This window comes from Ciona intestinalis, chromosome 1 (genome assembly GCF_000224145.3).
Source record: "Ciona intestinalis chromosome 1, KH, whole genome shotgun sequence".
NCBI lineage: Eukaryota > Metazoa > Chordata > Ascidiacea > Phlebobranchia > Cionidae > Ciona > Ciona intestinalis.
Window position 1 is genome coordinate 6,817,472 of NC_020166.2, and position 12,829 is coordinate 6,830,300.

General features: G+C 35.5%; 3 protein-coding genes and 1 long non-coding RNA gene across 4 annotated transcripts in view; 2 read left to right on the forward strand and 2 right to left on the reverse strand.

Moving 5' to 3' along the window:
- LOC104266862 lies at positions 1–5,073 on the forward strand. The gene is made up of 5 exons (XR_717751.3): positions 1–17; positions 366–454; positions 737–1,779; positions 3,581–3,745; positions 4,119–5,073. It is a non-coding gene; the product is annotated as an uncharacterized LOC104266862 (long non-coding RNA).
- LOC100183528 (lens fiber membrane intrinsic protein-like) lies at positions 1,763–5,325 on the reverse strand. Its single transcript, XM_002127288.5, has 4 exons — positions 5,126–5,325; positions 4,057–4,212; positions 3,572–3,738; positions 1,763–3,137 (listed from the first exon to the last, which is right to left on the reverse strand). Exons 1-4 carry the CDS (start codon positions 5,289–5,291, stop codon positions 3,123–3,125), a joined length of 504 nt encoding a protein of 167 aa, XP_002127324.1. The 5' UTR covers positions 5,292–5,325; the 3' UTR covers positions 1,763–3,122.
- Positions 5,326–5,659: 334 nt separating this feature from the next.
- On the reverse strand, positions 5,660–7,569 carry LOC100185896. Its single transcript, XM_002127207.5, has 4 exons — positions 7,342–7,569; positions 6,651–6,797; positions 6,333–6,455; positions 5,660–6,113 (listed from the first exon to the last, which is right to left on the reverse strand). Exons 1-4 carry the CDS (start codon positions 7,420–7,422, stop codon positions 5,970–5,972), a joined length of 495 nt encoding a protein of 164 aa, XP_002127243.1. The 5' UTR covers positions 7,423–7,569; the 3' UTR covers positions 5,660–5,969.
- Positions 7,570–10,320: 2,751 nt separating this feature from the next.
- The window catches only part of LOC100186157 (calcium-binding mitochondrial carrier protein Aralar1-like), an 11,776-nt gene continuing 9,267 nt past the window's right edge, over positions 10,321–12,829 (forward strand). Inside the window, exons 1-3 of the mRNA XM_009864115.3 lie at positions 10,321–11,199; positions 11,384–11,526; positions 11,940–12,055. Coding sequence (XP_009862417.1) covers positions 11,152–11,199; positions 11,384–11,526; positions 11,940–12,055 — 307 coding nt within the window. The 5' untranslated portion in view covers positions 10,321–11,151. The remainder of the gene's footprint in view (positions 11,200–11,383; positions 11,527–11,939; positions 12,056–12,829) is intronic.

Genomic DNA, 12,829 nt, shown 5'->3' on the forward strand with positions numbered 1-12,829 from the left:
GAGCAGTCAAACAGCAGGTATAAAACAAAACTGCACGAGCCAGGATTAAAATCCTGGTTGTATCCTATGTAGAACCTAAGATAACTATATTGTGGGGTAAGATGGGACATCTTTTGCACATGATATCTCATGTGTCCTAAATCGTGTCTTTACCCTTTACAATACCTATAAATTTACGACGGTTATAAGTTTTATAATTCTTAAAAATTACCTTTTTACTACCAAATGGGACAAGAAATAGAATAATGAAAACCTCTATCATCTTCCCCTAACACACTATATTACTAAACATTCTAATGCGATCCACATTTAGCAAATTAAATCTTACGTGGCTTATTATTAATCTTTTCTTTATGACATAACAGGTCGTTTTGTTACGCGTGTGACGTTACGACAAACTGTTGCGCTCAATCCTGATATGCCTAACAGTCAACGATGGGACCATGATACCACGGTAGGTTAATGCATTCTTGTGTTGGGGGAAAAGTTACTATATTACTGCATTGGCTTCATGGCAGTAATCCTACAGCGCAGCTGGTATAACTGTTTTAAAAATATATTTGTTACTCGTTCGAGTTTTCTGCTTGACTCTCATCATCTATATTATCCGTTTGTTAGTATAATACCTTTCAAAATATGTCCATTGCGAAATTATATTTTCCACTTCTACTTTCCACACGAAGTACTCTTGCTTCCGATTGTAAAATTTTCTTACAGCAGATGTAACTTTTTTCAGAGCGACAATGAAGACGTCACCAGAAATGACGTCAAGCGCGAACATGATAACGTCACCAACACTGATAGTTTTGATTTTCTATAAAACTCGCCACGGATGAAGTCGATTTTGGTTCCACGTTTTTATGGCGACCATCGACAAAGCTGCTCTTGGGCGACCTTTTGTGCATTTTTAGGCAACTTGAGACAAAGTCCTGAACATTAAAGTTTTTTTACTTATGTATATGGCGGCCTAGTGTTGCCATACAGATTTTAAAAGAAATTGGGCAAAAGAAGATAAATTTGGCAACACTTGGCCACCATGTTTTTTTTTAATAAAATGCTCGCTATTTTGAATTATGCTGCTCTTTCTATCGTGTCTTAAACGCTGCTATGCCGCTGATAAAAGTTCGTTTTTATTCGCTAGAATCTTTGAGTTTTAGAATCATTTTCCTTTTAATTAGTGGTTAAAGTATCACATTATACTTTTTCGTTTTGGGTTCGTTTTTTTACAACGTCCTATTTTTTGCGTATCTGTGTGAGCGAAACGGTTTCATTTCATAAAGCAATTTCTTTTCAATTATCTGGTTTATCAAACAAAAGAACATAGTGTTATATTATGCTCAGTGTGGTAAGCCCGTGGTATACCATACAAGGCATACATAGTGCAGAACAGATTGTAGAAGCCGAAGACTTGAACGACGAAAAAGCGAAAATATTCGGGTATATGCTACAGCTACAGTATCATCGTACTACAGAGACTTCACAACTTGAAGAAACTAGATTCGTAACCTGTTATGCCGTGTCAAAATAACACGTACGGCTACATATTCTGTAGTGATTACTAAATGAACTGGTTGTTTTTTTGCTGATTGGTCAGATTGCTCACGTGACTGACGCCTCGCATCAGCTGATTATCCCCGCGTTGATTACTTCGCGCCTAAAGCGTCTCTTCTACAAAGCGACCACTTCGACACTTCCCAGTTTAAATGAAATTGGTTCCACACCAGGTTACAAGATTGAAGGTGAAGGTTTCAAGAATACTTTATGCAAGATTTGAGTTAAGTATGTTTATTACATTAGTATTATATTATGACATACTATTTATATACTATAACATATATTTTTTCTTTTGATCCATCAATACAGTAACATTATTGCCTTATACAATAAAACTATATGCTACAAGTTTTATGCCTTGCGTTTATTACTAAATTGAACGTCATAGTAGAACAGCACACGACTGTTGTAGGTTTCGCGACGTTTTTTTCATGCAGTCCATGCACGTTTTGCGTCGATGCAAGGCATTTACCTGTATACTCTATAATTATATTTGCGCTATCAGCGCGAAGTAAAAGGATGAAAATTGGTAAAGTATTTGCATTATTACGTACATATGCTCCCTTTTAGAAACGTCGAAATCCACTTTGTAAATTTATTCTTTCGTAACCTTTAACTTTAGTGACACATTTCAATACTTATGTTGTGTACGTTGTCTATGTGCGTCGTTGTACTATTTTTTTCCATGTGATTTGTTTTACCTTGTCTTGGTATTGTTTATATCCAGTAAGGGAGTTTCTCACCAGAGTAGAAACCTACTACCATTGGCTGGGGTTTTGTCGTGACGTGGTGGCTTTTCACCAACGACAGCCACATAAACTGTGGAGGTTTTTTAATCTTGTTTCTATTTTTCGAAGCTTCTTTGGTTAAAGTCATCTAGTTTATTTATGTAATTGCTTCGCGTTACATAATTTCTGCTTCCGCATGATTTAGTGTAAATGGCGTCAGAGTTTTGATACGTTAGGACGAATATAACGTCATCTCTATAGGCCAATTTAAAGAATGCAAAGAATAATGGCATCGCGTCTTCGCGTGTTTAATTAGCGCTAGTTCATTTACCCCAAAGTAATCATGTGTAACCACCCTCGAAGAGTGGCTAATCCTAGCAATCTAAGTAAATAAAGGCGAACTGTCGGCTTGTTTATTCGTTACCTTGGTATAAACAGATGTACATAGAATACAGAGCGGTAATACCGTTTTAATACTAAGCTAATATAACCAACATAAAATTTAGATACTCTATATAATTTCTACCACGTGATTCTAAGCATATTTTTCAGAAGATATCCATAACATTGTACTTTAGTTTTATCAATTAATTGTTTTATAAAGCAACATGCTCATTCATTAGAGCTCAGCTTTCTTGTTATACTACATTGTTGTTGAGATATGTAGCCTATACAACGTACAGATACGATAAACTTTTATGAAAATTTTGCTTGGATTTAAATTAATAACTTGTTCCTAAGTGGAAAACGATTGTTTAATGTCTTCTTTAATTGTTGATTTTCTTTATTTGTGCCGAGTTAGACGACTTCTTCTGTTAGCATGTTGACGGTATAGAATCCTTACACGACTTCGTACTGTAAAAACGTAGATACCCTCATTTTACTTTTTTATTAGAAACGTGTATTTCGTATACGAAGGCCTTTAACGGTTCGTAACGAGCATTAGTCTAAAAGTGAGGTATTTTACTCCAAAATACATGCGTGGTCAAGCCTTATTTTACTAATAAACATTTCCTTTTCGTGGTGAAAATTTAAGAGTCTGTTTCCGTAACTGCATATTCAAATATGCATATAGTACTGTGGGATAAGATAGTAACCAAAAACCATATTTTCTGATCGTGTTTCGGATAATTAACAACGTTACTTTAAATTCACATGGGCTACATGTTTTTAATTTTGTAAATGTTTTTTAGGCCGAGGGACGAGAATAGAGAATAAAACAGATTCTATGTTATATACCCCACAGTACGATACCCACACATCGTATCTCAATAACAAAATTATCTTACCGATTTAAGGTTATTGCTAGCTGAGATATTAAAGATACCAGCAATGAAGAAGAACAACCAACCAAACCATGCGAAGTAAAATCCATAACCGAACACTCCTCCTCCGTTAATAACGGTGGGCGCAGCAAACACTGTGTATGCGATGATACCGCCGAGCATTGTCAGACCTAAAAAGTTGGTTCTTTTATGTTTCCATATTAGTTTTACTTTAAGTTATAGTAGGCCCATACCAAAAAATACAAAAGACACAGGTTTCGGCGATATTGGTTAAAAAAATAAAAGAAATTTTCATAAGCTTTACTTAATAATTTTGAGTTTAGATAAGTTTTTTTTTTTAAATTGCTTTAATATTTTTAGTTTTTTGTATCCATCACATTTATCGTGGGGTGATTTATGTCACCTATTCTCATTTCTGTTGTTGTTCGGCATTGATTGCATGGATGCGTTATAGCTTTATATTTTAATTTGCCAATACAATATTTTACCTGCCAAAAGGTCTGCCAAACCAATCCCCATTATAACCGATGATTTATGCTTCACTATGCAGAATGCAAAGGCAAGAAAGAGCTTAAAGCCTTGAAAGATACCAGAGACGATAAAGAGTGACCGGGCAGCCACGAAACTAGGTTCACCATTCCAACCTGTAAGAAACATTAGCATTAATGAATGAATGTAACCATAATCTTGACAAAACGACCGTTGTTATATAACATGGGTGTTTCTGTTATACATGGCTTGCAACTTGGACAATTCATTAGTGATTACTGAGTTAGAGCAACTGCATGTGAGTGTTTTGTCCAAGGACACATACGCCCACAATAGTAGCAAGGACAAGCCTTGAATCCGGGCAAACCTTGAATCAGTCGTTTTCATTCGTACTATATATTGATATCATGGTTACGGATCTGTAAGAAAAGATGGATGGGTGGTTTCATCAAGGCCCACCGCTGCCAACACCACTGCGTTGAACGTGTGTGTCCTTGTTTGTTCAAATTACCAGCCATATACATAAAAAACAATGGCAGTAGGGTGGGGGGAATGGGACACTTTTTCATTCAATTTTCTGGTTCCATTTAGTAAGTAATCAGAAAGAATGGAATGACAAAAATGCATTCTTGATTCATCAACACATAAGCTATGTGTAGACCTACGTTTTGGCAAACCTACGTTTCATTTTATTGCTAGACATCCTAGTTACCAACAGTAAAACACATCTCCCGGTAACCACAAGCACAGTGTTGGTCACTTAAATGTTTATAACACAATCCTGTCACAGATATCCATTGTAATAAGTTGATTGTAAAATCGCATTGGTGGAACATGTGAGAATTATATAACCGAAGCTCCGTGACTCTAAAGAGGCATTATTATTGTTTTAGGAAATTTGGATTAAGGTGCTAACGTTTATACAAGTAACAACGGTCAACGGGATTCGTTTAGAACGGATTTTATAATTCTTTGAATGTTCTTTGTTTACTGGCAAATGGGATGAGGAAATAGAAGTGCCCCATCTCCCCCCACTAATTATAATTAAGTAGCTGTAAATATACGAACCTATTCCTGCACATTGGTTCCTGAGGCAGCCTCCCCACAACCCAGAGTTACTGATCGAAGTGTAGTACCACCCCTTGGATGTCATACACACGATGTAACACGTCATACCAATCATTGCAATGGCTGTAGCTGCACCATTTTTGCCATGGTTAAAATCACCAGTCATTTTTAACTTACTCTGAAAAAACTAAGTCAACCTAAAATCTAAATGTGCCCCGGTGTTATAAACGATTTCAAAATATTATATACAGTGTTGTCTTGTACTCATGGTTTAAATTTGAATTTATAGTGTCATATGTCCACGCATAGTAAACATATACAGCTGCATATTTACATCTTGGTTTCAAAGTCTTAAGTTACCTAGTGTTGTTTACATAAATTAAACACTTGTAACCGTGAGTTATACAGAGTACCTACCTATGATTACACTGACTATTATTTTATAAAACGACAAAGAAATTCTCTAAACCTCCAATTCTAAATCTATAATCAACTAAATACCGACAGATATTTCACCACACATAACCACAGTCTTAAGGTATGGAGACGCAACGCCCAGATCATGAGATCTTATATTGGACGAGCCTTCGCCCCATGTTCAAATATTTGAAAAACGAAAGCAAACAGAGTACAAAATGAAGAAATAAACACAAATAGAACCAACTTATATGGTTCACTGTATAGAAGAAAAAAGCAAGGTAATTAACCCACGAAAGCAAACAGAGGACATAATGAATAAATAAACATGAATGGAACCAACTTGTATGATTCACTGTATAGAAAAAAAATTACATTAAACAAGGTAACCAACCAATAACACTTGTATAGCACTACACTAGTGGTTTTAAAGTGTTTTGTCAAAGAGATAGTCTGCTAGCCCTTGGTTGCTCGATCTTGCGCGAATCGTTTCCAACGAATGTAAATGTTGTTGTAGTGTGGACAGAGTTTCGGTTTGTTCAACAATGAATCGGTTCAAGATCTTCGTAAGCTGTAAAGTTTATGATTATAGGTAAACATATTTCGACATACATAAATTTGCGCTTATAATTAAGACAAAGTTAAATGTTCGCTAGGTTAAAACTGATTGATATTTTAAGAATAGAGAAATATTTGCCACTTATTTATGATGGACAATGTGTATACGAAGAATGTATTTTGAATTTATAAGGTATCGTGGTGTTGCTACAACATTATACCATGCACCTACATCAACGTCCAGTTTAGAAGCCTCATGTACAGAGTAGAGCTCGGTGGTAATATCCTGTTCCATCGTCTGAGCAAGACGAAGACACGAGGTGGCGCTAAAGGTACACGAGTTGGTGTCTGTCGCCTGAAAAAAGTTGTCGGTCTGAATACCAAGTCGTATTGTTACACGTTGATGACTATGTAGATTGCAAGTTATTAGATGTAGCTATATTTCTACTTAACACTACACATTATGAGAACTTGCTAAAATAATAAGCTTTCTGGTCAAAGAATAAAAACTGTGCATTGAAAATATATGTAAGAAAACACCACAGCGTACCTCGATGGTTGACGTTTGAAAATCAGCTCCTCGAGTCGCAAGATAGTCGATGAGAAATTTGACCTGCGTTCTTGTACGGTCGGAACGATGTTGAAAGAACTTCTGCAGGTTCAATAAACACAATGTGTTTGAACGACACACTGACGCCTGTTGTATATGGTGACAAGAAACGATAAATATGATGGTGCGTACCATTTAACCTATAGTAGGGTGGGGGAAGATGGGACACCTTTTCGTTTAGTTTTCTCTTTCCATTTGGTAGTAAACAAAGAACATTCAACGAATTATAAAACCGTATCCTTACGACTTCCACATACCGTTGGTAATTGTTTAAATTACGATCAGGGTATTTAAATATTATGTATTAAATGTGTCCCATCTTCCCCCACCCTACTATATATATTGTTTTATTATGTTTCGTTTTGTCGTAACACGTAAAGTTAGACTGTATTCTGATGTTGCAGTAAAATCATTTATCAAACTGATAATCTAAAAGTCTATTACAGTAGGGTGCGGGAAGACAGGACATCTTTGTTTTAAACAATTAGCAATAACGGTTTATGGAAGTCGTGAGGATACGGTTTTATAATTCTCTGAATGTTCTTTGTTTACTACCAAATAGGACGGTAAAATAAAATGAAAATGTGTTCCATCTTCTCCCATCCTATATCAAAAGCACACAAGTACTTACCATTGCGGTGTAGAAATAGGAACATTTAAGTTTTGAATTAATGTGCTTTCCAAGTACGTTTTCCAAGTTTTTTGGAAACATGACTTTTACCTGTCTATACTTTCTTTTGAAAAACTAAACGCTTATTATTAACTCAATTCACCCAACAATCTAAACTGTGATACCGGTTTGTGTTTAGCGAGAGAAACTGCTGTTAGAGTGTGTCGTACGAGATTCTGGGACACGCTTGCATGGGTAATAATTACAACCGGGTTTGTGGGAAGCGTTTGCAGCTTTCGTATTAAATTTTTGTGGGAATTTCTCACGAGTCAACCAATTACACACGCAGTACGCTTTGCGGGCGGTAATTTTAAATTAAAGGTAAGCCTGCGGAGTGACTGAACTGTATTGGTATAAGATGGACGTAATAGAAAAGGGGGTTAGCATGCCAATTTTATCACATTTAAAGTTTTGTAAGAAACATTTGACCACAAACTCTTTTTCGTGATCTTATGTGCTGTGGGGAAAGATGGTACGTGTTCTCTCTTTCCCCCCCATCCCTATATTTTATCTTATACGCCACAGTACAATCACTTTCGGAATTTATATCGGTATAACAATTAAGTAAGCACAGTCTGATATGGTAAGGCGGGAGAAGACGGAACACCTTTAGAACATAATATGCAAATATCCGGATCGTGTTATTCCTGATCGTGATTAACATCAACAGTCTATACAAAAGTCGTGAGAATAAGGTTTTTATACCTCTTTGAATGTTTTGTGTTTACTACGAAATGGGACGAAAAAATAGAATAAAAAGTGTCCCACCTTCCCCTACTTTACTACATATTTTGCAGCAAAAGATACCTTTGACTTATTTATACGTTGTACAAAAATCGAACGTTTTAGATAAGGCTAGAATAGAAAAAGAACCAAAGAAACAAACAAATGCAAAAAAATGGGCACAAAATAAACAATGGGCAATCAAAGCTTAATCGTCATCAATCAAGCGGATACGGCCCGCTTTATTGAAAAAGCTAATGTCGGTATGTCATCTCTGAACTAACACGTTGGTACAGAATCGTGGTATCAAGTGCGTTAAGTCTGGCATGCGCTGATCATACACCACGTGCTAGAATGGTAAATGTTCACCAATCATATTCGCCGAGGCTCCTGATCGCGACTCTTTTTTTTATTTATTCCATGTTAGGTTACTATAGGTCATAGGCGCCGTGGAAGAATACTCGGACACGCTTAAGCGCGTTTAGCGGTTTTTCTGAAGGTTGTATGTGAAAAGCTTTAAAATAGTCAGTTATGTGTATTTTTTGCACAGACAGAGCTGATTGAACGTATGAGACATTTACCCAATCAAAAAGGCAGGAAACGTGAGTAATTTTGCAGCAGTCACTATAATTTGTAACGTTTTGCAGTTCTTTAACAGCTGCGAGAAGAAGTGCTTATTGATAAAGGAACAGTTACAAATACCGTAAATATATTTTGCATTTCTGTGTATTAAATATGGGAACTGCACCTTCCAAGACAAGTGCCCAACACGCTGTTGCCACTCCCGTAGTTGCACGGCCAAAGTCATCTAAAAGCCCGCAAGTTGACGTCAAAGATGTAATGATAAGTTACAGTCACCAAGATGTTGGCGCCATGAGAAAATTAAAGTCAATGTTGGAAGGTAGTGGGTTGACAGTGTGGGTTGATGAAGCAGCACTTACACCAGGGTCAGTGTTTTTACGGGAGATTGGTGAAGCCATCGTTGCTTCTCGCCTGTTCATTGTGCTTTTAAGTGGGGATTCTGTGCAGTCAAAATACTGCCAGGATGAGGTCTCACTTGCTTATGTTTCAAACAAAAATATTTTTGCTGTTTCATTGTTACAGTATGATGATATCACTAAAGTCATGGACTTGGGCATGAAACTCACGCTCTCTTGTGTGCAGTGGACCTTCTTGAATGAGGACACTGAAAATGCAATGAATGCGCTTTTGGGGAGCTTAAAGCTTGCTTTGAGTAAAGTAGAGGGTGGGAGCAAGGAAGAGAATGAGGAAGGCCAGGGCGAATCTGATGCAGATGATGCAACAAATGTTATGAATAAACAAGCACTTAATTTTCGCCTGCATGCCAAAAGAAGCTCTGACATGCTACCTGTTGAAACTGTTCCTGACAACCTGATGGCCCAGGAATTCTGGAAGTTAAAGTTTGGAGATGTTAGTGAGGTCGAATGGGTAAAATTTGCAGACACAATGAAAACTCATATGTCATCAATGTGGAATTCAATTCATATGTCAGCAAAAGATGTGAAGGATATGCTCAAGCTTATTGGAACGGAGATGGATGTAGAGAATGGTATGCTGTCCTACATCAATTATATTAAGTTCTGTAAAAAAGGGAAAGAGATAGTTGCTTTGGATGAAGCAGTGCAACTGTTTGCTTCTGCCACTGTCGCTGTGAAGGAAGTTTTTAATATTTCTTCTTCTGTCCGGCTGACTGCCATAAAGAACCTTGGCGATCATCAATCTAAAGCTGTTATCAACGTTTTACTGGATCTGTTGTATGATGAAGAGCAAGATGTACAAGTAGTGGCGGCAATATCTCTTGCTCATGCTGCAAGTGGAATCACAAGGAATAAAACGAGAAGTACAGTGGTCAATGGACTCCTGGGATGTCTTTCTAGTAACGACCGACTCGTTAGAGAGAGTGGGTGTCTTGCTCTCGGAAGAATGAAGAGCAAAGCTGCGATTGCTAAACTTCTTCATCTCTGGAGGAATGACACAATTTCCTCTGTAAGAGAAGCTGCACAGATTGCTATTGAGCAGATAGGAGGTGATGAGGCAGAGAGAGCTATGCATGTTACCAAGGTGCTCAGTGATGAAATACAAAAGCTGAAAAAGAATTAGCGGTGCTTGGTGCATTTGTATATTCATGCATAATAATTTATATTAAGTATTTTACACTTTATCATGTAGTGCAAGTTCCCAATATTTTCATATTCATATATCTTACCTTTAGTACATATTGCTGTTACACATGTGAATTATTTTTTTATATTTCCGTATTCGTGTGCTCGTATGAAATGTATTGTTTTATCAGGGTATTATATTTATCTGCTATTACTTTATTTTGTTGTAACATAATTCAATTATCGAGTTATGAAATGTTGTTTAAAGTTTTTCGAATTTAAACTCAGTTATTTTTAAACATAGTTTTAGTGTTCGAACATTTATTCACATATAAAGCAGGGTGGGGAAAGACTGGACTCCTGTATCACCTAATAACTAAATAGCATGTTTTAAACAATTAACAATGGGCTATGGAAGTTGTGAGGATGTGGTTTAACAATTTTGTTAATGTTCTTTGTTTACTACCAAATTGGACGTGAAAAATACTGAAAATAGAATGAAAGGTCCATATTCCCCCTCCCTACTATATTATTGACAAACCTTTCTTAGTTAAAAGCAAATTCATCTATGTAACAATTATGATAACTTTGTTAAATCATTCTAAACATAGGTACTCATACTTGTTTGATGTGTTTACTATTTAAATAATTGGCAAATTTTAATGAGAGGAGTAATTTGTTCGACTATGCTATATGCTATGCCTATTTATCTTTTAAATTTGTATCGTGTAAACATAAAAATATTTTGTTGTTTACACAACAATTATGCTGCAGGGTAACAATATTGCACTGTACATTGCACCTTACTATAAAATTTATATTATATTGTAATTTGTTATATTTTACGCAAAGTTTTAATCTTCTTACCCCTTCCTATCTATTCGTAGAGTTGAGTTTAGGAACAGATTGTTAACTCAACCACACGATGGCAGTAGAATTGGATCCACAAAAACTCTTCGAAGTTTTTAAAAAAGTGAGTGTGCATGTGGTAATGTTAAACTAAGACCTGATTTTTGCCACAAGCGTCAAATTACAAATTACTGTTTTGTTTGACTGTTAATTTAACCACTTGCAACATAAACCATTGGCGATTATTTATCTCATAAAAAATGAAGTTGTAATTATTTCTAATATTTAAATTAAACTTTTGTTTACAGCATGCATCAGTGGAAAAAGATGGCGAACACTTAATGACAAGCAGTGACTTTATTCGAAATTATTTAAGAATGCTTCCAAATGAAAACCATAACAAAGAAACTGTGAAGTTGCTTTCATCTGTCGCTGATTATACTGGGGATGGGTGGGTTTAAATATTCATTTAATGCATAGTTAACATCAAAGCAATTCAGTAACTCTTTTTTAGTGATTATATTAGTTGTCAATAAATGTATTAAGATTGTTGGACTTTGGTTCAATCTTTTAGACGTGTATTTTTTACATTAAATGTACCAAAAAAATTGTACATGCCATTTGCTTGACAAACCTGTTTTAAAATAAATAGAATAGCATGTGATAAAGAATGAATCATAGATTAATCTGTACAAATAAAAGTAGATTTTTAGGCTACAGACAATGACACATAAGGCTATAAACCCAATGAATTAACTATTTTACCTAACTAAACTATGTTGAAACACATTGATTAAACTAAATGATTTAAAACAAACATTTTTTTTAAATTTGCCAAGTTGTAACTCATTATATTGCTTACAGCTTCATATCATGGCCAGAATTCCAGGCATTTGAAGCAGTTCTTAATCTACCAGACTCCCTGTATCATGTTGCGTTTCAAATGTTTGACATGAATTGTAATGGAAAGATAACGTTTGGTAAGCAAACTAATCACTAAAATTACAAACAAAATAGAGCACAAAATTAGCTTTTGTTGTGGTGTTCTGAAAACACAGTAAATTATGGATAGTCTAAAAAATTCTTTAAGACAGTAAATTATGAATGTTCTCCAAGATGTTGGGTAAATGGGTGATGTCTTACCACAAGGTAAGCCATGTGACCTGACCTGGGGTTTAGGCCTGAGTTAGCCTGTTACCACAAATTCGTTATGTTGTGCTGTAAGGTTACAAACTGATAAATATTTAAAAGAATTGTTTGTGTATTTTTATGTTGTTGGTTCATGTTATGTTAGGTATATATCGACATAAAGTTCTTAAAATGAATATCTTAACGGAAAGTTTGTTTTCCTTTTTGTTGTTTTGTTCATTGTGTTCTAGGAATCTTTTGTCCTGTTTAAAAAAAATATTATATTAATATAATATAGTATGCTGACACTCTGTGCAACGGACATAAGAATGTTTACACAGTTACTTACCAAGGCTGACAACGCCCAGTAAAAAACATACAAAACAAATAATACAACTAAAGAGTGAAATTAAAACTATAATAAAATCAATAGAATTTGATAAAAATTCAATTTTATTTGTTTAATCAAAACTTGTCATTTGCAGATGAGGTTAAATCGATCTTCAGTAAAACGAGTTGTCACCAACAGATCCCATTTAACTGGGATTGTGACTTTGTGCGGCTTCACTTCGGATCTAAGAAGGAAAAAACTTTAAATTATTTTGAGTTTACTCAATTTCTGCAGG

What these genes read in the sequence shown, in the direction of transcription:
- LOC100183528 (XM_002127288.5), bottom strand. Translation starts at nt 5,291, where the DNA reads ATGACTGGTGATTTTAACCATGGCAAAAATGGTGCAGCTACAGCCATT. An exon ending in GAACCAATGTGCAGGAATAG is followed by an intron (nt 4,213 to 5,125) that starts GTTCGTATATTT and finishes TGTTTCTTACAG; the next exon opens with GTTGGAATGGTGAACCTAGT. An exon ending in TTTGGCAGACCTTTTGGCAG is followed by an intron (nt 3,739 to 4,056) that starts GTAAAATATTGT and finishes CCAACTTTTTAG; the next exon opens with GTCTGACAATGCTCGGCGGT.
- LOC100185896 (XM_002127207.5), bottom strand. Translation starts at nt 7,422, where the DNA reads ATGTTTCCAAAAAACTTGGAAAACGTACTTGGAAAGCACATTAATTCA. An exon ending in CCTATTTCTACACCGCAATG is followed by an intron (nt 6,798 to 7,341) that starts GTAAGTACTTGT and finishes CATATACAACAG; the next exon opens with GCGTCAGTGTGTCGTTCAAA. An exon ending in CTTCTAAACTGGACGTTGAT is followed by an intron (nt 6,114 to 6,332) that starts GTAGGTGCATGG and finishes TAAACTTTACAG; the next exon opens with CTTACGAAGATCTTGAACCG.